The sequence below is a fragment of the Aotus nancymaae genome, unplaced genomic scaffold, assembly GCF_030222135.1.
Source record: "Aotus nancymaae isolate 86718 unplaced genomic scaffold, 86718_ANA_hifiasm-v0.15.2.pri h1tg000089l, whole genome shotgun sequence".
Lineage (NCBI taxonomy): Eukaryota > Metazoa > Chordata > Mammalia > Primates > Aotidae > Aotus > Aotus nancymaae.
In genome coordinates, this window is record NW_026988504.1 from 1,682,543 (window position 1) to 1,707,500 (window position 24,958).

The following is a 24,958-nucleotide window of genomic DNA, read 5'->3' on the forward strand; positions in this document are numbered from 1 at the left end:
CTGCCACGTGTGCACCTGTGCAACAACCTTGCATGTTATTCACATGTACCCCAAAACCTAAAATGCAATAAAAATAAAATAAAATAAAATAAAATAAAAAAATAAATTAAAAAAAAAAAAAAAAAGAATTCTGACCCATCATCAGTTAGAGCCTGCCTATTGGGAAATGCACAGAGGCGATCTCTGTTCCGAAACACAGAGCTCGCATGCATCTAAGAATTCTGACCCCATTTAGAAAGGGATCTGATTGAGTCCCAGAGGGACTGCCACCTGCGTTCTCACCAACCCACCGCTGCCCTCATAAACTGGCAGATCTCCTTCAGGCTGTGTGTGTTGTGCTCCCAAGGTTTCTGTGACTGAAAATGTCAGAAACTCATGGGACGAGGCTTTTGTTATTGTTCTCTTCCAAAATGCACACGAAGTAGGTATTTTCCAAACTTGGGTAATTCATGCACCACTCACAGGCCCTTTGCCATGTTCACATGCCAGCTTTGTTAATATTTATTTAACACTTTTATTTAAATTGACTTGGCCAGGTGCGGTGGCTCATACCTGTAATCCCACCTGGATTTGGGAGGCTGAAGCAGGTGGATCACCTGAGGTCAGGAGTTTGAGACCAGTCTGACCAATATGGTGAAACCCATTGCCACTAAAAACACAAAAATTAGCTGGGCTCGGTGGCATGTGCCTGTAATCCCAGCTACTCGGGAGACTGAGACAAGAGAATCAATTGAACCCGGGAGGCAGAGGTTGCAGTGAGCCGAGATCACGCCATTGCACTCCAGCCTATGTGACAGGGCGAAAACTCAAATCTCAAAAAACAAAAACAACTATTTATTTTAGTTATTTATTTGAGAGGCCACCTTGGCCTCACAAAATGTTGGGATTAGAGGCATGAGCCACTGCCTTCGGCCAAAAAACTACTTAAATTGACTTTGAGTTCATTCACTTTTATCTTTCGTTTGTGTCATTTTAAGCAGTCGATGTCCATGAAGTCACAGGTTTGATGTGCGGGTCAGTTTTTTCTAATTCATGTCAAAATAAATAGTAAATTGCTGGGCGTGGTGGTGCACACCTGGAGTCACAGCTACTTGGGAGGTGGAGGCAGGAGGAGTGCTTGAGCCCAGGAGGTCAAGGCTGCAGTGAACCATGATGGCATCACTGCACTTCAGCCTGGGTGACAGAGTGAGAGCCTGTCTTTAAACACAACCAAACAATTAAAATATACATGTTCATCCATGTGCCATCTGGAATATAACTCCATGTGAGCAGGGAAACAGTCTGTTAATGCAGGACGTGCCTGTGGGATGGCAGCAGCGGAACACAGACGTCCTCACCGTTTTGCCTTTCTTCTGTCTTGTGCTCTCCTCAGATGCCGCCATGGCCCTTTGGGGAAATGTGTGCACTGCGTCCCTCTAGAGGTGAGAGTCTCTGTGGAGTAAGTTCTGGCCTGCGTGTGGGGCTGCGGGTGGACAGCCGTCTAAGTACTTTCCCTGAGTCCATGCACTTGGTTGTCCTGGTTCAAAGAACTTACCTATTTATTGCCCTGGGCCTCATAGTCCCCTAGTGCAGGCTGCACACAGGAAAAGCCTTTATTTATGGGAGTGACCTTCTCTCTGGATTATGAATGGCTGAAGCATTTGTGTGGCTGTGATGAAGGGGCAGCATTTACAGCGGGCTCCCTGGACAATCCTTTTCAGATCTGACACGAAGCTGAGCCTGTTGGCTTCCGTGCTTGTCATTGTTTTGATTTACTTTGCCTTGAATTTCGCATTTCTTCTACTGGTTTGTCCTGGTGAGATTGAGAGTTACCATAATAATGCTGACTGGAACTGTTAATGCTGGATTTACAGCAGCAAGGCCAACCTGATTTTCCTCCTGAGGCATCTCTTGCCTCATCTTTTGGCATTTCTTTTTGCAAAATTTTCCTGAAACTCATTTGACTTAGAACGTTTTGTGTTTAATAGGGATTCATTTTAATCTTGAAAAGATAATTGCCACACAAAGAAAAACTTGCCTCTGGTTCTGTGCAGAGGTTCATGCCTGTAGTCCCAACACTTTAGGAGGCCAAGGCGAGAGGATTGCTTGAGCCTAGGAGTTCAAGGAGCTTAGGAGTTTAGCCTAGGCAACTGGTTTTTTGTATACCCTGTCTCCTCTACAAAAAATTTAAAACATTAGCTGGGTGTGGTGGCTCATGCCTGTAGTCCCAGCTACTTGGGAGGCTGAGGCAAGAGAATCACTTGAGGCTGGGAGGTTGAGGCTGCAGTGAGCTGTGATTGCTCCACTGCACTCCAGCCTGGGCAACAGAGTAAGCCCCATCTCTACAAAATTAAATTAATTAAGAAAAAAGAAAGAAAAACGTAGTTCTGACCTAGAGTGTTAAGGGAGACCCCAGTACCTGCTTTTGCTGTGGGCCTTGACTTGCCAGGGCCGTGCTGCCTGGCCTCCCTGCACAGCGGAGGCTCCGTGCCTGCGGCGCCCGGCAGGTGTGGGACTGCGCTCGCTTACTCTGTGTTTTGGCAGCCGTTCGATGAGGACTATCTAAACCATCTCGAGCCTCCCGTGAAGCACATGTCCTTCCATGCCTACATCCGGAAACTGACTGGAGGGGCTGACAAGTAAGCAACTCGCTGTAACCTGGTTGTGTGTAAATCCTTTTTTGTGTGTCTGGCAGTTGTTGCTTATAGCCACTGAACGTGTGAATGAGAGAAGTAAAGATGAGAAGGGGTCACACGCCTTTGAATTTGTGAATGTTACCCTGGTTCTATTTTTATTTATTTTTTATATACATATATGTTTTTAAGAAACGGCCTCACTGTGTTGCCCAGGCTGATCTTGAACTCCTTGGCTCAAGTGATTCTCCTGCCTTGGTTTCACAAAGTGCTGGATTACAGGCATGAGCCACCTTACCTGGCCGACCTGATTGTAGAAGTGAGCTAGCTAGGCAGCGACTGCAGGCGCCTGGCTGCAGGTCCACAGTGACGTGTTGGACAGAGGCTGTCCCCTCGCACGCTGCCCCGGGAGGTTAGCATCTGTGATGGTGGCCTTCTGTGTCTGCAGTTTGAGTTCATTCTCTGCTTTTCAGAGAAACAACTACCCTGTCAGAATCTCAACTCCCCCATTTTAGCCCCTGCCAATCCTTTCCCTAGAGCCCAGCCTCTGAGTCAGCCTGGTTTTCAGCCACTCGTCCTCGTGGTACCACAGTAGTTGCCCACAGGCTGAGCCAGGTGGGCACAGGTGGTAACAGTGACCAGAAAGGGGTGAACTGAGCATTTTGATTTCGTTTAAGCCATGCCACACACTTGCCTGTACGACCTTCTCCTGTTGGCTGTCCGTACACCCTACCAGAAAGTAACAGGCTTCAGCTATTATTTTATAATTCTTGTCAGTGCGACAAGAGGAGATGGTGGCTGAACTGAAGTCAGCAACATTTTGTGAAGAATGTCATATTCGCCTGATTGTAGCTTTACTCTGACAGCCTGCTGACATCCTAAAATGACTTTTTAAAAATGTTAGACCAGGAGAAAAACCTACTAGAAATCCACTCTTGCTTGTCAGTGGGAAAGCCATGGAACTCTCTGGACTACGGAGTGGGTGCAGATTGATTGCTGTGAAAGCAACTTGGTCAGCCTTTTGTCAGTCTAGGTCAAGGAACACAGTCTCTAGTGGGGGTGTGTTTGTGGCTGCCATTAACTTGCAGATTTGGTGATGAGTCATTGCTTCCTAGATGCTGTGATTCCAAAAATGGTTCACCACAAAAAATGATAAGTATGTGACGACATAATGCATATGTTAGTTAGCTCAGTGTAGCCATTGGACATGTTTCAGAATATCATTTTGTACACTATAAGTATATAATTTTTATTTGAGAAACAAAACCTCAAGTCCACCTTAAAGATACAGATTTTTTTTTTTTTTGTCCATTATATTTCAATGAAGCTGGAAAAAAAGAAAGTTCAGAGTAGGGTCCAGGACTTTCTCATTGACAATCTTCAACAGTAGTTTTTATTTTCGCCTAAAGCAGAGTGAAGATGCCTTAATTATATATCCTAATCAGATTTTTGCCATGAATAAGAATTTTTTACAAATATGTAAGTACTGGACTAATATCAAAGTTTCTGATAACTTATGAATGAGCCTCATGTCCTCTCAGTTGGCATAGGTGAGATCAATAGATACTCCGCAATATTCTTGCAGACTTTCATGGATGCTAGTGATAGATGGTAAAAACAAAAATACCGTAGTTTGGTAGGAAAATAGTTGCTTGTTTCTGTGTAGTTTAAGTATGTGGGACAGAAGCTAGACATTTGAATGTGCTGAAACTACAGGTGGAGCTTCCAGTAGAATTATTTTTAGCACATCTTCTCTGCGGCCTGCCACATGCTTAGCTCCTGTGAGGCTACTGAGGTGTGAGATATTTACCTGTCATTTCCAGCCTCTTGCTCACCTTTTCACCAACGTAATGTTTAATTACATTGCTTCTCTTTTTAGGGGAAAATTTGTTGCCCTGGAGAACATCAGCTGCAAGATTAAGTCGGGGTGCGAGGGGCACCTCCCATGGCCGAACGGCATCTGCACCAAGTGCCAGCCGAGCGCCATCACGCTCAACAGACAGGTGAGATCTTCCCTGCCTGTCCAGATTTGTTTTCATGGCTGAGAAATGGATATTTCCAGAAGAGCCCCTTGGAGTGGAATGCCACTGGCACAGGGTGTTATGCGTGGTGGTTTTCAGTACGTTGGATGAATTGAATGACCCTTTTGTGGAAGTGGTACACTGAAGACGTCATTTTTAAGACTGCTTGCTCCTGGAGGTGTGCAGTGCGAGCCCTCAGTTCTCTGTTTTGCTGGCTCATGTGGAGGCAGAATGTTCCTGGTGATTATTTAACATCCTCAGTGGTAGTGAGGAAACTGGCTCTGAAGGTTGGTAAAGGGGCTCTCCTTGGACCAGCTGAGAGCACCTGTCCAGGTTGGCTTAAGGATAAAACGTGGCTCAGGAAGAAAGGCTGATCCAGCCTTTCTGGAGTTCTGCTCACCTTGTCCTGCCTCTAAGAGTGGCCTGCCTCGCCTTCCCGCTGCCTCTGCGCCCTTAGAGAAAATAGCTCTTTAGAGAGTTCCATGGCCTCCTTGACTTTTTTCAAAACCTCCCTTTCTCCATTCCTTTTTTTCTTCTTGAAAACTACTTTATTTTGGCTGAGCATGGTGACTCACACCTGTAATCCCAGCACTTTGGGAGGCTGAGGCAGGCAGATCACCTGAGGTCAGGAGTTCGAGACCAGCCTGGCTAATATGGTGAAACCCCACCTCCACTAAAAATACAAAAATTAGCTGGACGTGATGGTGGGCACCTGTGGTCCCATTGCTCAGGAGGCTAAGGCAGGAGAATCACTTGAACCTGGGAGGCAGAGATTGCAGTGAGCCCAGATCACACCACTGCACTTCATCCTGGGTGACAGAGTGAGAGACTTCGTCTAAAACAAAAAGGAAAATAGTTTGTTTTTTGCCCTCGAGACTGTGAAAACCTGTATTTTAGCTTAAATCACATTGGAATTATTTTGAATTTGTTGATAGATGAAATCTGTCTCCACCCTCCTATACCCCCACCCTGCCCCCTAGAGTCTGAAGTGGTCTAAAGGGCAGAGCTTTTTTTGAGACAGAATCTCACTCTGTAGCCCAGGCTAGATTGCAGTGGTGCAATCTAGGCTCACTGCAACCTTAGCCTCCCAGGTTCAAGCGATTCTCCTGCCTCAGCCTCCTGAGTAGCTTGGATTACAGGCATGAGCCATCATGCCTGGCTAATTTTTGTATTCTTAGTAGAGACAGGGTTTTACCATGTTGACCAGGCTGGTCTCGAACTTCTGGCTCAAGACATCCGCCAGCCTCAGCCTCCCAAAGTGGCGGGTTTACAGGCGTGAGCCAGTGTGCCTGACTGTTTTTTTTCTTAAGTAATGTTTATTGGCCGGGCGCGGTGGCTCACATTTGTAAACCCAGCACTTTGGGAGGCCAAGGCGGGAGGATCACCTGAAGTCAGGAGTTTGAGACCAGCCTGGCCAACATGGAGAAACCCCTGTCTCTACTAAAAATACAAAAAAATTAGCCAGGCATTGTGGCAAGTGCCTTTAATCCCTGCTACTGGGGAGGCCGAGGAAGGACAATCACTTGAACCCAGTAGGCAGAGTTTGCAGTGAGCTAACGCCACTGGACTCCAGTCTAGGTGACCGAGTGAGACTGTGTCTCCAAAAAAAAAAAAAGGAATGTTTATTGTTTTTATTTTTTAATAGAATAGCAGATTATTATTATTATTATTATTATTATTATTTTTGAGCCCTGCCTAAGCAGGACATCAAAAAATTCAGTTAGAAACTCATAATTGTTCCTCTCCACGGAAATCTTTAGTAAAAGGCAAAAGATTTATTCATTATGAAGAGAAACCAGAGCATGATTATTATTTTTTAAGATGCACTGGTCTCTGTCGCCCAGGCTGGACTTGAACTCCCAGGGTTAAGCGATCCTCCAGCCTCGGCCTCCTGAGTATCTGGGACCACAGGCGTGCACCACCACACCCTGTTGGTTTGTTGTTTAAAGATAAAAGATAATTACAAACAGTATGAGCTAGAAAAACAAGTGATTTATTTTTGATGACATGTTTTCATCAGCCCACTCTTGTTAACTCTACAGAAGTACAGGCATGTGGACAATATCATGTTTGAGAATCACACTGTCGCTGACCGCTTTCTTGACTTCTGGAGAAAGACAGGGAACCAGCATTTCGGGTACTTATATGGACGGTACACAGAGCACAAAGACATTCCCCTCGGCATCAGGGCTGAAGTGGCTGCGATTTATGAGCCTCCGCAGGTAAACATGACGGGATCCAAGTTCCTGGGTGTCCGAGTTTCTGTGTTTGGAGGCCGTGGGGGATGCCCTTTTGGATCAGGCCTTGCCCCGTTTGCTGTCATTTGTGCCTGCTCTGTCTCACACCAGTGCATGTGCACAACATTTTCTGAATTATTGGAGAGTGAAATCATGGGCCCTAAAAACTTCAGTGTATGTTACTAAGGATAAGGATGTTTTCTTATGCAACCAGTACATGTACCAATATTGATCGCATGTTTTCATTTCGGCTGCGGTCTGTGTCCAGGTGCTCAGTCCTCCTTGTGTCATTCTGTCTCTTCCACCGTGTAGCAGTCACTGTCTTAGGGACGATGGAGAGGGCCACAGACGCACCATAGCACCAGTCACCAGAGTGTCACCAGAATAACAAAAACAGCCACCAAAATAGGACTGAAAACAATTTAAGATTTGTTTGGAGGGAAGAGAAGGGTTCTGAGGGTGTGTCCCGTAGGTTGTGTGCACTGCTAGTCACTGTTGGAAGTCATTGGAATGCCCTCTGGGTATGATTTTGCTACCAACCAGTTACACGTTGTATTTCCAGTTTTTAGGAAATGGGCTGTGTAATTTTTTTTCTTTTCTTTTCTTTTTTTTTTTTTTTGAGATAGAGTCTCACTCCGTCACCAGGCGCCAGGCTGGAGTGCAGTGGTACAACCTCGGCTCACTGCAACCTCCGCCTCCCGGGTTCAAGCAATTCTCCTGCCTCAGCCTGCCGAGTAGCTGGGACTACAGGCGCGCACCACCACACCCAGCTAATTTTTTTGTATTTTTAGTAGAGACGGAGTTTCACCATGTTGGCCAAGATGGTCTCGATCTCTTGACCTCGTGATCTGCCCCCCTTGGCCTCCCAAAGTGCTGGGATTACAGGTGTGAGCCACTGCGCCCGGCGTGTGTGTATATTTATATAAATTTTAATTTGTTTTGTAACTATGTATAATATTTAGTGTATTTTACATACATTTTATTGCAAAAGTTAAAACAGATATTCAATGCTAGTTAATGATATGCAAGCTGAACTATTTAGGGAGAAGTGCACTTATGTCTAATTTACTTGAAATCCAGTAGAAAAATAAAGTAGACCGATGGGTGACTAGAGGGACAGATAGTGCATAGGACACGCTTACGCTGAGAGTCCAGTGGTGGGTAGGTGAGTATTCATTGTAAAATTCTTTAAATTAGCTGTATGCTAGAAAGTTTTAATTTTCATTTATTTTATTTTTTTTTTTTTTAGAGATGAGTCTTGCACTGTTGCCCAGACTGGAGTGCAGTTGTTCAGTTATAGCTTACTGCAGTCTTGACCTCCTGGGCTCAAGCAATCCTCCTGCCTCAGCCTTCTGAGTAGCTGGGACTACAGTTGCATGCCACCATGCCAAGCTAATTTTTAAATTTTTGGTAGCGTCAAGGTCTCGCTGTATTGCCCAGGTTGGTCTTGAACTACTAGCCTCAAGTGATCCTCACATCTTGGCCTCCCAAAGTGTTGGGATTACAGGTATGAGCCACTGTGCCCAGCCAGAAATATTTTTAAAAGTTGGAAAGGAAAAAAAATGTGCACAGTTCCAGTTATATTTACAAACAAGGTATATTCATTTCCCTTTACCCTGCTTTCTTTTATGCGTAGCCACCACAATTTAAAACTTTCTTTTTGAGACAGTGTCTCAGTCTGTTGCCTAGGCTGAAGTGCATATGCCATCATGGCTTAGTGCAGCCTCAATTGCAGCCTTCCTGGGCTCAAGCAATCCTTCTGCCTCAGCCTCCCAAGTATCTGGGACTACAGGCGTGCATCACCATGCCTAACATACATACATACATACGTGTGTGTGTGTATTTTTTTTTCCTGGGAGACATGTCTCACCATGTTGCCCAGGCTGGTCTGGAACTCCTGAGCTCACGCAGTCCACTCACCTCAGCCTCCCAAAGTTCTGGGATTATAAGCATGAGCCACCACGCACAGCCTAAAAATTTTTTAGTTGGACTTTCTGAAGTTTGATTTGATTTATTTATTTGTTTGTTTGTTTGTTTTTGAGATGGAGTCTCACTCTGTCACCCAGGCTGGAGTGCAGTGGTGTGATCTTGGCTCACTGCAACCTCCACTTCCTGCTTCAAGCAATTCTCCTGCCTCAGCCTCCTGAGTAGCTGGTATTACAGGCATGCGCCACCACGCCTGGCTGATTTGTGTATTTTTAGTAGAGATTAGGTTTCACCATGTTGGCCAGGCTGGTCTTGAACTCCGAACCTTGCAATCTGCCCGCCTTGGCCTCCCAAAGTGCTGGGATTACCAGCATGAGCCATTGTGCCTGGCAAAAGTTTGCTTTTTTTTTTCAAACAGTGTCTCACTCCTGACCTCCAGTGATCTTCTCTCCTCTGGCTCCCAAGTAGCTGGGACTACAGGTGTATATGACACTGAGCCTGGCTAGTTTTGTTGTGTGTGTGTTTGACATTTTTGATGTAAGCAGATACACACATGCATGCATACACATTCATACTGTCCCCCTTCTTTGTTTCTTTTTGCGTGTACTATATTATACGCACTTTTTCCACCTAATGCTGTCTTGTGGAGATCACTTGATGGCTAGCTTCCTATTTAGATAACCTGACTGGGAGGCTAGCTGGGGTGCCCTGCAGCTGCTTTCAGAGTTTGCTAATCAGAGTTTGAAACTGCAGGCTGTGCTGGTTGATAGCTGGTGTACAGGCTTGCTTGTGGCCCCTGGTCAAAAGTGTGTTTTTCTTAGCTATATTTATATGGATTTTCAGTGACATTTTGGTATCTTTGCATAGCAATAGATGTAGTGTTTCTTGAGGCATTTTGCCATGCCATGGTTCCTTTAAAAACAGACACTAGGTGGCAGTAGAGACCCCACCAGGGAAGTCTCAACCCTTAGGTCACTCTGTGTTGTGCTCAGGATGCTGCTTTTTGAAGCACAAAGTATTCAAATTTAGTTTTTTTTGTTTTTTTTTTTGTTTTTTTTTGAGACGGAGTTTCGCTCCTGTTACCCAGGTTGGAGTGCAACGGCGCGATCTCGGCTCACTGCAACTTCCGCCTCCTGGGTTCAGGCAATTCTTCTGCCTCAGCCTCTTGAGTAGTTGGGATTACAGGCACGCGCCACCATGCCCAGCTAATTTTTTGTATCTTTAGTAGAGACGGGGTTTCACCATGTTGACCAGGATGGTCTCGATCTCTTGACCTCGTGATCCACCCACCTCGGCCTCCCAAAGTGCTGGGATTACAGGCTTGAGCCACCGCGCCCGGCCTCAAATTTAGTTTTTTAAGGGGTCTTTTTCATGGGGAGTTCAACAGTTCTATTAAAACTATAATTGAGGCCAGGTGTGGTGGCTCATACCTGTAATCCCAGCACTTTGTGGGGGCGAGGCAGATCACTTGAGGCCAGGAGTTTAAGACCATCCTGGCCAACACAGCAAAACCCCATTTCTACTAAAAATACAAAAAAAAAAAAAAAAATTGCTGAGTGGAGGCTGCAGTAAGCGGAGATTGCACACTGCATTACCGCCTGGGCAACAGAGTAAGACTCTGTCTCAAAAAAATAAATAAATAAAATAAAAATATAATTGAAAAAAATTTGAGCAGAAACCTGGCATCCAGAGCACTGACAGCACCATCAGAGCTCCCAGCTCAGGAGTCCTGGAGGTTGAAGCAGTTGACCTGTAATAACCTCCAGCTCAGTAGAAGTTGGAGCTTATGCTGCCACATGTCATGAAACAACTCCTTTTCCTTAGATTTTCTCAGTTTGTGATTTGACCTGTGTTCTGGAGGTATTCATGACCTCCATATGGGTAATACTCAGCAAATGTAAAGTTCTTTGTGGTTTTGCCAAATTTTGACTAATTTACAAGGCTATGCCCAGTTACTGTAACTCAATTTGGGATGACCTTGACTTTTCCTTTTCTTATGGCTGGGATTTCTTCATCGAATGATACCTATTAATGAAATGACCCTCAAGCTGCATTTAAGTGAACATTGATAATTTTGGTAAGCTTGGTCCACTCTGGGAAGTGATGTGCTGTGGTGGTTTCGGTTGCATGGGAGCCAGTTGAAGCCATAACTCATCAACCGCCCTGGGCCAGGTGTAAGCAGGTCATTGATTTTTGAATGCCTTTTCCCTTCCTTAGGGTTTGTGAGCTCATCACTCACTGTGGTGTTCATAGTGTCTCTCCACCTCAGTATCTTAGCTGTGAAGCCAAGCACTGTCTCTGTAGGAGTGGTACACAGATTTTCCAAGGCTGTTTCCTGGGAATAGATGTTACCTTACAGTTTCATTCTTGCCTAATTTAGCCACACCTGTTTGGAGTGAAGCTACTTATCCGAGGAAGTTTGAAAACAACTTCATTCCCTGATGAAGGAACTTTTATTTTTTATTTTTTATTTTTTATTTTTTGAGAAGGCGTTTCGCTCTTGTTACCCAGGCTGGAGTGCAATGGCGCAATCTCGGCTCACCGCAACCTCCGCCTCCCGGGTTCAGGCAATTCTCCTGCCTCAGCCTCCTGAGTAGCTGGGATTACAGGCATGCGCCACTATGCCCAGCTAATTTTTTGTATTTTTAGTAGAGACAGGGTTTCACCATGTTGACCAGTATGGTCTCGATCTCTTGACCTCGTGATCCACCCGCCTCGGCCTCCCAAAGTGCTGGGATTACAGGCTTGAGCCACCGCGCCCGGCGATGAAGGAACTTTTAAAACAGGCAAAGTGTAGACCTTCCCTTAGTCCTGAGTGCTCCTGGTGCAGCGCTGAGCAGCACACATCAGCTGAGCCCTGCATGCCACATGCTTGCCAGTCCTGGTTAAAGGGGTAGTGCAACCCAAGAGGGAGAGAGGCCATGAGGAGTGTTGCGTGTTTATTTTTTTTTTTTGAGACAGAGTCTCGCTCTGTTGCCAGGCGCCAGGCTGGAGTGCAGTGGCGCAATCTCGGCTCACTGCAACCTCCATCTCCTGGGCTCAAGCGATTCTCCTGCCTCAGCCTCCTGAGTACCTGGGACTACAGGCACGTGCCACCATGTCCAGCTAATTTTTTGTATTTTTAGTAGAGATGGGGTTTCACTGTGTTGGTCAGGCTGATCTTGAACTCCTGACCTCGTCATCCATCCACCTCGTTACCCAAAGTGCTGGGATTATGGGTGTGAGCCATCGCACTCAGCCCGCGTGTGCTGTATCTGTGGCCGTAGTTTTCCTTTCTGGCAGGGAGTCCCCCAGCATGCCTTGTGACCTGGAACTGGAAGCGGGAGGGCTTGGGGTGCTGCTTCCTGAGTCCTCTGCTCTAAGACCATCTTCTCCCTTTGATTCCCTGCAGATTGGTACTCAAAACAGCTTGGAGCTTCTTGAGGATCCAAAAGCTGAAGTGGTCGATGAAATTGCTGCCAAACTTGGCCTGCGGAAGGTACTGAGGCATTTGACAGCCAAGCGGTGGGGGGTGGCCAGGCTCTGTTGGGCATCCAGGCGGCGGGGAGTTGGGGGAGTGGCCGGGCTGTGTTGGGGACTGACTCTCTCCACCTACACAAGATCACATGCAGGCTCCATACATTTTGAAACTTCACTTGTGTTTATTGTTCACCAATAACTTTTATGTTCCTCTGACTTAAAGTAAAATGAGAACATTTCCTTGAGCATATAAAAGAAGATTCCAGTGCAGATCTGGCTGTTATATTTCAGCCTTCCATCCACATGTCTTGATGACTGTTTCAAGTGGGAAACAGAAGCAGGAGTGAGACCCCAGCTGCCCCCCTGCTGGTTCCCTGTGCCTGTGTGTCCCTGTGGCCTGAGCTCTCCCTTCATGTGGCTTAGAAGCCGTGGACAGTCAAGGCTGGCTTTCCATGCTGTGCACTTGGAGCTTCTGCCATTCCTTCATCAGTCATCATTGAATTTCTTGTTTATAATTTAGGTCTCTGAGCCTAGAATTCTTCCTAGTTCCATGGAACAGTTAGAAGATGAGAAAATAATTTCCTTTTTGATTCTATTGATCTGGTTTATCTGATATCATTGAGAAAGTTCCCAGGAATGTTAAAGATAGATTTTTATAAATTCATGTTGAGCCATGAATTTGAACATATCTTACAAGTTTAATATTAATATGTATGTTTTATTTTTTATTTCCTAATCGACTTAGTGAAAAATAATCTCCAGATTATTTCATCTTATTTCTCTACAGATGAAGGGGGTGAGACTGCAAATGTGACTTAAAACCTGGGAGTGTTAGTGAGCAGTCCACCCAGTTTGTCTCTCATGAAAGGAACATCCTATTTGTAACAAGGAGTCCACGTCTTCATTTAGGGTCATATTTTGGTTCAAATTCTGGAAGTTCTCTTGTTGAAAAGAGAAATTGGTCCAATTTTTTGACCTAATTTGTTATGTAACCTTATAGTTCATAAAATCTTGATATTACCTAAATGCTTTTCTCCAAAACGCAAGGTTTTTGTTTTTTTTTTTTAGGAGTCTTGCTCTGTCTCCCAGGCTGGAGTGCAGGGGCGTCATCTCAGCTTACTATAACCTCCAACTCCTGGGCTCAAGCGATTCTCCTGCCTCAGCCTCCCAAGTAGCTGGGATTACAGGTGCCCACCACCACACCCGGCTAATTTTTGTATTTTTAGTGGAGACGGGGTTTCGCCATGTTGGCCAGGCTGGTCTTGAACTCCTGACCTCAGGTGATCCACCTGCCTTGGCCTCCCGAAGTATTGGGATTACAGGCATGAGCCACTGTGCTCAGCCCAAAATGCGAGTTTCTAAGCCTGTATTTTTCTCAGTTTAACTTTGATTCTGCTTGATTTACTGCTTAAATACATTAATCCTTAAGTCTCACTGTTGCCATCACCTTGGATGTTTGATTCCTTGGGGCATCTTTAAAGACAGTGAAAGTCTCCCAGTGTGCTGATCACATCTGCCAGGGATGGATGGCAAGAGTTGTGTGTCAGGTGGTGCTGGAGAGAGTCATGTGCCACACATCCCTCCTGAGGACAGAGGTGACAACTGCTGGGACTCAAGTGCTGCTCCTGTGGCCTCGCGACGGGCTTCTGGTGCAGGAATTCACAGGCAGAGGCAGGTCCAAGGATCACACAGCACACAGGCACTGCCACCTTGAACATGCAGGGGATGCTGGGTCATGGATTTCAGATCCTGATACCCTCAGATGTTTCCTTCTGGGCTTGAGCTGGAGCTCCCAGGAGCAGCTGTGTGAAGTCTGCATTATGTTACCCTTTTATCTCAAGGGCCTGTCTCTAGGAATCCTTTTCCTTAGCTTGTCGGGAAAGACCTACTCTCTGAAATGTTTATTTGCTTGCCTGTTGTCTCTCTTCCTCTTGGGAGTTTAAATGCCTTTTCACTGACCTTCTGTTGGTCTCACTCACTGCTGTGTCCCCTGCACCCAGCATGGTGCTGGGCAGAGCTGGGTCTGAGGAGACTCATCTCTAACCCAGCAGCACCAGAGGGAGGGTGGCCAGTTTCTACTGAACAGGGATGGAGATCCCTGGGTATGGCCTGGCATCTTACTTCAGCAGCCTGTTCACATAGATTAACCTGGCTCACAAAAAGGAGTTTCTGACTGAGAACATTCTTTTTAAGCTCTCTGGGCAGAAGCCAGAAAACATTCATCATCTATCTTTTTTTTTTTTTTTAACTTTTTTTTTTAGAGACAGGGTTTCACCATGTTGGTCAGGCTGGTCTTGAACTCCTCACTTCAGGTGATCCGCCTGCCTCGGCCTCCCAAAGTGCTGGGATTACAGGCGTGAGCCACCGCACCCGGCTGTTTTTTTTTTTTTTTTTTTTCAAATGGAGTCTTGCTTGTCGCCAGGCTGGAGTGCAGTGGTGCAATTTTGCTCACTGCATCCTCCACCTCCCAGGTTCAAGTGATTCTCCTGCCTCAGCCTCCCAAGTAGCTGAGACTACAGGCATGTGCCACAACACCTGGCTAATTTTTGTATTTTTAGTAGAGATGGGGTTTCACCATGTTGGCCAGGATGGTCTTGATCTCTTGACCTTGTGATCCCCCTGCCTCAGCGTCCCAAAGTGCTGGGATTATAGGCTTGAGCCACCGTCCCTGGCCATTCATAATCTATCTTAAGGAGATGTTTAAAAGATACTTTCCTTTTTATTAAGGTTGGCTGGATATTTACAGACCTTGTCTCAGAAGATACCCGAAAGGGTACAGTCCGCTACAGTCGAAATAAGGTGAGGTGGAAACAGGAGTGTGCACATAACCCTGTGACTCGGTCACAGATGGCATTGGCCTGCATTCTCAGGGCCTCTTTGCACTGCTGGTTCTAGCTTCAGGCCACGTTCTTTTTCAAGAAGGTCCTCCTGAGGCTAGGTTTCTTGGTCCCATCTCACAGAGCTAAACCCACCTTACTTTTACAAAGCAGTGACTTTCAGGGCTTAGCCCGTGGCGGGGTGGCTTGCGTAGTGCTTCTGGCCTTCCTAGTTGTGGGGGGTTTTAGATGAGGAATGCGTAATGCTTAGGAATTGTAGATACTTGTTTCAAAGTGGTTTTGAGCTTTATAGTTTGGTTCTTATTTTTTATTACTTTTTTCTTGAGATTGAGTCTTGCTCTCCTGCACAGGCTGGAGTGCAGTGGCACAGCCTTGGCTCACTACAGCCCAGGTTCAGGTATGCACCACATACCCAGATAATTTTTTTATTTTTAGTAGAGCCCAGGCTTTGCTATGATTAGTTTTTTTTTTTTTTTGATGGAATCATGCTCTGTCACCAGACTGGAGTGCAGTGATGGTGCGATCTCAGCTCACTGTAACCTCCACCTCCTGGATTCAAGTGATTCTCCTGCCTTAGCCTCCCGGAGTAGCTGGGATTACAGGTGTGGGCCACCACCCCTGGCTAATTTTTTATATTTTAGTAGAGACAGGATTTCACCATGTTGGCCAGGATGGTCTCGATCTCCTAACCTCCTGATCTGCCCACTTCAACCTCCCAAAGTGCTGGGATTACAGGTGTGAGCCACCACGCCCTGCCTCTTATTTTTTAAAGAAGAAGTAGAAGCATTTTTGACATGATACTGTAAAATGTTATAGGCTGCTTCTCTTGTCTTAGGACACCTATTTCCTAAGTTCAGAAGAGTGCATCACTGCCGGAGACTTCCAGAACAAGCATCCCAACATGTGCCGGCTCTCTCCAGATGGACATTTTGGATCCAAGTTTGTTACTGCAGTGGCTACAGGTATAACAGGGACAGTTGTACTGGGAATATTATCACTCTTGTTAAAACATTTTATTCCTGTTTTCGGTAGTTTTTTATTCTTAACTTAGATATACTGGATTTTCTTGTTGGGCTTGTGGGACATAAATTCCTCCTTTCATTTTATGGTAAAAATTCTGAACTTACCGACGTAAAACTGAAAACAGAAACCACAAAACTCATAATAGAATCGAAACCTCCACAGAGCTACTTAGGCCAGTGGTCTCATTAAAAGTCCACTTTTAGGCCGGGCGCGGTGGCTCACGCCTGTAATCCCAGCACTTTGGGAGACCGAGGCGGGTGGATCACGAGGTCAAAAAATGGAGACCATCCTGTAGACATGGTGAAACCCCGTCTCTACTAAAAATACAAAAAAAAATTAGCCAGGCATGTTGGCGCACGCCTGTAGTCCCAGCTACTCAGGAGGCTGAGGCAGGAGAATTGCTTGAACCCGGGAGGCGGAGGTTGCGGTGAGCAGAGATCGCGTCATTGCACTCCAGCCTGGGTAACAAGAGCAAAACTCTGTCTCAAAAAAAAAAAAAAAAAAAAGTCCACTTTTTTGGCTAGGTGTGGTGGCTCACGCCTGTAATCCCAGCTTTTCAGGAGGCCAAGGTGGATGGATCACTTGAGGTCAGGAGTTTGTGATCAGCCTGGCCAACATGGCGAAACTCCATCTCTACTAAAAATATAAAAATTAGCTGTGGTGGTGGGTGCCTGTAATCCCAGCTACTCAAGAGGCCGAGGCAGGAGGATTACTTGAACCCAGCAGGCGGAGGTTGCAGTGAGCCAAGTTCATGTCACTGCACTCTAGCCTGGGTGACAGAGCGAGATTCTATCTCAAAAAAAGAAAAAGGATGTTCGTTCCCCTGGGCGAAACAGTGAGATTCCATCTCAAAAAAAAAAAAAGTGGACTTTTTTTTCTTTTTCACATTCTTACTCTGTTATTTAGGCTGGAGTGCAGTGGTGCGATCTCAGCTCACTGCAACCTCCGCCTCCTGGGTTCAAGTGATTTTCGTGCCTCAGCCTTCAGAGTAGCTGGAATTATAGGTGCACGCCACCATGCCTGGCTAATTTTTGTATTTTTAGAAGAGATGGGTTTTTTCCTTGTTGGCCAGGCTGGTCTTGAATTCCTGACCTCAGGTGATCCACTCTCCTCGGCCTCCTAAAGTGCTGGGATTATAACACCTGTAATCCCAGCATTTTGGGATTTCATTTTGAAATGAAGTAAGTGGACTTTTAATGAGACCACAGGCCTAAAGAGAGCTCTGTGGAGGTCCCGATTCTGTTACGAGTTTTGTGGTTTTTGTTTTGAGGTTAAGATGGGAGGATCCCTTGTGAGTGGGAGTTTGAGACCAGCCTGGGCAACATGGCAAGACCCCATCTCTACAAAAAATAAATAAATAAAACATATTAAATAAAAAGAAAGAAAAGCGTTCAAGCTAACTGCAGAGCTTTTCACACTTTGCTGCATGTTCTTGAGCTTGCGGTTTTTTTTTTTTTTTTTTTTTTTTTTTTGAGACAGGGTCTTGCTCTGTCACCCAGGCTGGAGCGCAGTGGTGCAGTCACGGCTCACTGGTGTGACTCGTGGGCTCATGTGGTCCTCCCACATCAGCCTCCCATGTAGTTGGGACTACATGTGTGCACCACCATGCCCAGCTGATTTTTCAATTTTTAGTAGAGGGGAGGTCTTGCTGTCTTGCCCCAGCTACAGTTCTTTGATTTAAGGTGCATTTAGATTGATTTTTGAAATGAATATATTTTTAGGGGAGTGATAGGCATCTTTTACATGTTAATTATGTTAATATTTAATACATGTTAACTATTTCACTTGTGAATTAGTTGAGTCAGATTTATTTTCCTAAGTTGTTCCTTGGATTCAGTGCTTAAGGGAAGGGTTGGGAGTTTGGAGTAGGATTGAAGGAGGGACTGGGGATTCCGCGTCACAGAACCCGTTAGTGAGGGCAGGCTGGGAAAGGGCGCTGTCATGGTGGGAAACTCTGGAGAGCAACTGGGGCTAGAGAGGGGGCACCGGCCGCCCAGGAGGGGAGCAGAGAACAAAGGCGCCCATATCATTTAGAATTCTGCCCAGACAGCACTGTATTTAGAGACGGGGAGAAAAGTGTCATCCTGCTCTGCTCCCTGTCACATCCCCCCCACCCCTGCTGCTTGCTGGCTGATATCCGGGTGCAGTAGTTCAGGCTGGTAGTTTCCAAACCTATCGGATTCAACCCCTGTTTTTAGAACACTTTGTGATACCCCTTTACTATGCAAAAATAAAATTCATGGGTAATGTAACTAATGTAGGCTGCCCACACACAGAATTCTGAAATGGAAGGCCGAGTAGTATCCTAACTATAACATCAAGGGAAAATGAGAGGAAAGAAACAGAAGAAAGTCATACATTTAGGTGTGTCTGTGCTTCTGGACTGACCCATGAGGACAGCACAGTGGAATACGTGCTGGCGTGTGTGGGCAGGGGCTGCTCACAGGCTGGGTGCAGGCCTCTCAGCTGGCCTTGCTGTCAGCAACATGGCTTCCTGGGAGGCTCAGCAGCTCTCCACCCAGCTCCAAGCAGAACAGCGTACCCTTGCCTCAGCTTACACTATGACAGCCCCAGAGAATTCATATGCATTCAAACTCTGCCTGTTTTGTGGCTATTTATAAAATAGAATTGCTTCTAATCTCACATCATTGTAAATAGTGGTTTTTGCCTACTCAAATACGTAGTGGGCATTCAGGGTCTTGTGGGACATGAAACAGTTCTTTTCTCATGGGACTCTCTATACCTAGTAAGACATCTGGCACACCAAAGCAGTGTCCCTTCCCCATCAGTGAGGCAACCAGAACATTTCCAGAACTGCCGCCCTCACGGAAAAATGCTGTTTCAGGCTTCCATGGGCTCCCATGGTTACCTAACCCTTTTAATTACTGTTTCTTTTTTTTTTAATATATATGTATTTTTTTTCTTTTTTTTTTAAGACAGAGTCTTGCTCTGTCGCCCAGACTGGAGTATGATGGCATGATCTCACTGGATGGCTCACTGCAACCTCTGCCTTCTGGGTTCAAACAGTTTTCCTGCCTTAGCCTCCTGAGTAGCTGGGATTACAGGCATGCACCACCAAGCCTGGCTAATTTTTGTATTTTTAGTAGAGACGGGGTTTTGCCATGTTGGCCAGGCTGCTCTTGAACTCCTGACCTCAGGTGATTGCCCTGCCTCTTCCTCCCAAAGTGCTGGGATGGGACTACAGCACTTTGGGAGGCCCAGGTGAGCCACTGCACCTGGCCTTTTTAAATATATTTTTTTAAATTAAAAAAACGTATTTCAGTGTGGTTTTAATACGTTTTGTTCTGAGTGAAATTGAGGATCTTTTATTTACATTTTTAATTTTTTTTGAGACAGTTCTGCTCTGTCACCCAGGCTGGAGTGCAGTGGCACAATCTCAGCTCACTGCAACCTTTGCCTCCCAGGTTCAAGCGATTCTCATGCCTTAGCCTCCCAAGTAGCTGGGATTACAGGTGCATATCACCATGCCTGGCCAATTCTTGTATTTTTAGTAGAGATAGGGTTTCATTATGTTGGCCAGGCTGGTCTTGAACTTCTGTCCTCAAATGATCTGCCTGCCTCAGCCTCCCAAAGTCCTGGGATTACAGGTGTGAGCACTGCGGCCAGCCTAATTACTGTTTCTATGGAGAAGTTATTTCATGGGCCAGAAGAACTGGCTCGTTTTTAAAATTACAGTTTCTAACTTGGGGGCTACCGCCTTCAATTGGAGTCATACCTCTTGTTAAGAGTTGAGAGATTATATAGCTCATCCTTGGGCTTTTATTGCCTCTGGAATTGGCATTTACTGAAGGGTTTTGGAACTGAGAGACAGTAAATAACCTAATACGTAAACAGGCAGTGACTTGGTGCTTGGACTTGCTGTGGTCTCCCTTTCCCGAGGGTAGTGGTTGACTGAAGAGTGCTTATCCTCATGCGTGTTTTTTTAATCACTGCAGCTTGGATGAAGGTTTTCTAACTCAAGTAAATTTTGCTCTTTCCCTTGCACTAGGGTCTCTTGGTCGTGACCACGTGGGGACCCCGTGGTGCTGTTGGAAATTGTACTTGCTGCATTCCCGTCCCTCCTTAGACAGGGAGGTGCAGGCTGAGCCATGTGGCACAGGGTACATGGCACCCCTGCAGGCAGCACTCAGGTCCTGGCTCGGATGCAGAGGCCTCATTCCTCCCTCTGTGTCTGCCCTTTCTCCCCTTTCCCCTTTTATTGTGCACAGATGTTCTCTGACGTGAGTCTTCAGAGTGTAAGGGCCCTGATGATGTGTGCCCTTTGCTCAAGCAACCCTGAAGGGCCCCGTGGAAGGACAGTGCACTATGGGGCTGAGCTTACCCTCCACACTGGGCTGGGCGTCTCTGTTTCCTCGTAGTCTGGCATGCTCTCAGCTTAGGGCTCTGAAAGTTACTTGCTGAGGGTTTGATTTCAAAAACCAGAAATGGTTTTCAATAGCAACTGAGGGAGGACTTTTCTGTCACTGCCTCTTTGTAGGCCCTGTGACCCTTCTAAAGTAGGGATTTCCTGACCGGCTGATTTTCGAAGGGAATGATAGTTCACTTGTCCTGCCAGCTGTTCTGGCAGGGTTACACAAACCCATCAGGACATGTGTTTCCTGCTGCTCATGTGGGAAGGGGAGTTCGCAGTTCATCTCAGTGAGTTTACCCTTGAAGATTATCCATATGGCCTAATTTTGCTTTTTATAAGCAGCCTTCTGTTTTACAAATACTGCTTTCCATTTTTCTCTCATTCTCAACCACCAGATTTTTCTTTATTGAATGACCAATCATTTTAATGATCAAGCTAAAGACCAGTGCAGATTTTCTGTTTTGTTTTGTTTTTTCTCCCAGAGATGGGGTCTTGCTCCGTTGCCCAGGCTGGAGTGCAGTGGCACAATCTCGGCTCATTGCAGTCTCTGCTTCCTGGGCTGTAGCGATTCTCCTGTCTCGGTCTTCTGAGTAGCTGGGATTACTGGTGCACGCCACCAGGCCAGGCTAAATTTTTGTATTTTTGGTAAAGACGAGGTTTCACCATGTTTTCCAGGCTGGTCTTGAACTCCTGACCTCAGGTGATCCACCTGCTTCAGCCTCCCAAAGTGCTGGGATTACAGGCATGAGCCACTGCGCCCAGCCCACTCCAGGTTTTCACAGTGTCCTGACCAGATGTTTGCATGGTGGCTCCCTGGCGCTCTGTCCAACCTTGCCTGTGCTCTCAGCCCTGCATTCTTTCGGTGCCATTTATGCCACCAAGCACACAGGCAGGTGAGGTGCCTGTATCTGCTGAGATGTTAGTGGTCGTTTGTGCCGGGTCGGCTGCCTCATGAGCATTTGCGTTTGGGCCATGGAGAAAACCCTATGCTAGTGAACTGTACCTTTGGAGCCACTTTGACTCAGGGTTTTGAAGGCAGCCTTCACCCACCTCCTGTGTGTGTCAAGAGCTTCGTGGTGGCAAGCTGTCTTCTTCCTCACCTTTTCTGGTTGCGTGGCTGTTGGGTTTGCTTTCTGATGCATGTTTGAAAGCCACATGCACGCCGAGCATGGTGGCTCACACCTGTAGTCCCAGCTACTCGGGAGGCTGAGACAGGAGAATTGCTTGAACTTGGGAAGCGGAGGTTGCAGTGAGCTGAGATCTTGCCATTGCACTCCAGCCTGGTTGACAGAGCAATACTGTCTCAAAAAAAAAAAAAAAGGCTACATGCTCTCTGTTTCTGTTTTCTGATCAGATTGTTTTTGTCAAAGAAACTGAAATAGAGATATCGAGGGTTTTTTTTTCCTCCAAAGCTATAACAAATGATGAGGGCGGGGCACAGTGGCTCACACCTGTAATTCTAACACTTTGGGGAGCCAAGGTGGGAGGATCACATGGGGCCAGGAGGTAGAGACCAGCCTGGGCAACATAGTAAGACCTTATTTCTAAAAAAAATAAATACCTAAAAAATAATGAGATTGTAGTTAGTGTGTCACTTCAGTTTTGGAAGTACAGCTCTAGGTCGGTGGGTGCCTCCCCATGCCTGCTTCCTCCAAAGGCTCAGGCTGCCCCCCTGGCGTCATCTGCCCACCTCACTTCAGGGACTGGGTCTAACTCGACTGCTCTGCCGCCTCTCAGCTGTGATCTGTAGTCCCTTTGTCACCACATGAAGTTGATGGAGTGGAGACTGGGAGAGGAGGACATAGTGGACTGTGTGGAGGGTGAAGCCACGGAGGAGCTGAGCTCCAGTGTCTGCCTACAGCTGTGCGGTGGCACCAGCACCTCCACACTGAGACACCTGGTGGCATTGGCCGTGCGTGGTGGTCATGTGGGATTCCGTAAGACAGAGGCTGCTCTGTGTACAATACAGTGACTGGATTTCTATTAAAAATAGTTTCTGTCTTGATCTTCTCCCACCCCCTCCCTGTCTCTCTCTGCCTCCAGGCAAATTTATCCTCCCATCCTTGCCATGAACCTAGGGCTCTGTCTGCCATTTACACCCCGGTGTTATGAACCAGGAGCCCAAGTGCTGATGACGCTAAGCCTAGCTTTAGGGGCAGATGTTAGACAGTGTTTAACAATCTTTTATTTTTATTTTTTAAATTTATTTATTTATTGTAGAGACAGGGTCTCACTATGTTGCCCAGACTGGTCTCAAACTTCTGGGCTCAAGCAATCCTCCCGCCCTGCCCTCTCAAGATGCTTAGATTACAGGTGTGAACCACTGCACCTCGCCTTTTATCTATTTATTTTTTCAAAAGTTTAATAATCTTGATTTCCTGATTCTGATACAGCACATCCTTGGTGGCACCTGTTTGTGGAGCCAGGTGTGTGTGGAGCTGCAGGGTGTCAGGACCTGCATGTCTAGGTCTTGTATTGTGGCCACCTATCGATTGACTACAGAATATTTTTTAAGTCTTACCCCCGACAAGCCCTTGAGGGTTTGTTTTTTCTGTTGATCAGAGGTGAAGAGTTAACAGATATGGACTGGTTTTGAATGCCCTTTGGTAGACTCTTTTTGAAGGTCTCTCTCTTGCAGGTGGTCCTGACAACCAAGTCCACTTTGAAGGGTACCAGGTGTCCAATCAGTGTATGGCGCTGGTTCGTGACGAGTGTTTGCTGCCGTGCAAGGACGCCCCTGAGCTTGGCTACGCCAAGGAGTCTAGCAGTGAGCAGTACGTGCCTGATGTGTTTTATAAGGTAAAAGTATGGTAAAAAAAAGAATTCTGTACATGGAGAACAGTGTGAACCTGTCTTGGAGCTCTCTAATTTGGGTGCATTCTGCCTATAGCAGCCATTTGTCAGCTGTGGTTGAACTCTGCCTGTCACTAAAGACTTCTGTCACGTTTCTGGGGCTTGATATTAACTACTCGTGCTTCCATGGCGTTAGGGCTTCTCACCAGAAGTGGAGCTACATGCGCTGGGTTTGGGATCAGTAATACCAAATCCGACCGTTGAACATAGTCTCAGTTTCTAAAGATGAGAAGACGAGGCCTGGGCATGGTGGTTCGTGCCTGTAATCCCAGCATTTTGGGAGGCTGAGGCAGGAGGATCCCTTGAGCCCCGGAGTTCAAGACCAGCCTGGGCAACATAGCAGGAGACTATCTCTATAAAAAAATAGGTGTGGTGGTATGAACTATAGTCCCAGCCACTTAGGAGACTGAGGTAGGAGGATCACCTGAGTCTGGGAGGTCCAGGCTGCAGTTAGCTGTGACGGTGCCACTGCACTACAGGCCTGGGGTGGAGATGAGAAGTCAGTGGGAGATGTTTGGGGACCTTTTGTAGAATTCTGCCACTTGCAGCTATTCAGTGTTAGTTCTTGTTGGTTGTTTCCACTCCTTTGGGGGCTCCGGTTACACATATATTTGGCTGCTTGAAATTGTCCCGCAGTTTACTGATACTCTGTCCATTTTATTTCAGTCTTTTTCAGTATTTCATTTTGGGTAGTTTCTGTTATGTCTTCAGATTCATTCATCTTTGCTTCTGCAGTGGCTAATCTGCAGTTATTCTCATGTAGCATGTGGTTCATCTCAGACATTGTAGTTTTCATTCTAGAAGTTTAAGTCATTAATTGGTTTACCGTGTTTCTACTTAATTTTTTGCACATAGAGGATACAGTTGTATTAGCTTCTTTCTTTTCTTTCTTCCTTTCCTTTTTTTTTTTTAAATTTTTTTAAAAAATTTTTTCCTTTCTTTTTTTAAATTTTTTTGGTCTTTCTTTTTTTTTGAGACAGAGTTTCGCTCTTGTTACCCAGGCTGGAGCGCAATGGCGCGATCTCGGCTCACCGCAACCTCCGCCTCCTGGGTTCAGGCAATTCTCCTGCCTCAGCCTCCTGAGTAGCTGGGATTACAGGCACGCGCCACCATGCCCAGCTAATTTTTTTGTATTAGTAGAGACAGGGTTTCACCATGTTGACCAGGATGGTCTCGATCTCTTGACCTCGATCTCTTGATCCACCTGCCTCGGCCTCCTAAAGTGCTGGGATTATAGGCTTGAGCCACCGCGCCCGGCCTGGTCTTTCCTTTAACTATGCCTCTGAATTTTTTTTTTGCCCGCCCTCCTTCCCTCCCTCCCTCCCTTCCTTCCTTCCTCTCTCTTTCTTTCCTTTCTTTCCTTTCTTTTTTCCTTGAGACAGGGACTTTCTCTGTTGCCCAGGTTGGTCTTGAACTCCTGGCTTCAAGCAGTCCTCCTGCCTTAGCCTCCCAAAGTGTTAGGGTTACAGGTGTGAGCCACTGCGCCCAGCCCATATTAACTTTTAATATTCTTATTTACTGACTCATATCACCTGCTATTTCTGCATCAGTTTTAATTGATTTTTTTTCTAATTATGGGTTATTGTGTGTGGGTCTGCAGCTGCCATGTGTTTTCTGT

The 24,958-nt window shown here is 46.2% G+C and overlaps 1 protein-coding gene and 1 non-coding gene across 3 annotated transcripts in view; one reads left to right on the forward strand and one right to left on the reverse strand.

Moving 5' to 3' along the window:
• The window catches only part of NPLOC4 (NPL4 homolog, ubiquitin recognition factor), a 73,039-nt gene that overhangs the window by 18,782 nt on the left and 29,299 nt on the right, over positions 1-24,958 (forward strand). For both annotated transcript variants that reach the window (XM_064369276.1, XM_064369277.1), the window contains 8 exons: positions 1,373-1,421; positions 2,524-2,618; positions 4,492-4,615; positions 6,676-6,855; positions 12,188-12,274; positions 14,983-15,054; positions 15,928-16,054; positions 23,126-23,286. In XM_064369276.1, the coding sequence (XP_064225346.1) occupies positions 1,373-1,421; positions 2,524-2,618; positions 4,492-4,615; positions 6,676-6,855; positions 12,188-12,274; positions 14,983-15,054; positions 15,928-16,054; positions 23,126-23,286 (895 nt within the window). The remainder of the gene's footprint in view (positions 1-1,372; positions 1,422-2,523; positions 2,619-4,491; positions 4,616-6,675; positions 6,856-12,187; positions 12,275-14,982; positions 15,055-15,927; positions 16,055-23,125; positions 23,287-24,958) is intronic.
• On the reverse strand, positions 6,321-6,437 carry LOC135271766 (U5 spliceosomal RNA). Its single transcript, XR_010339894.1, has one exon. It is a non-coding gene; the product is annotated as a U5 spliceosomal RNA (small nuclear RNA).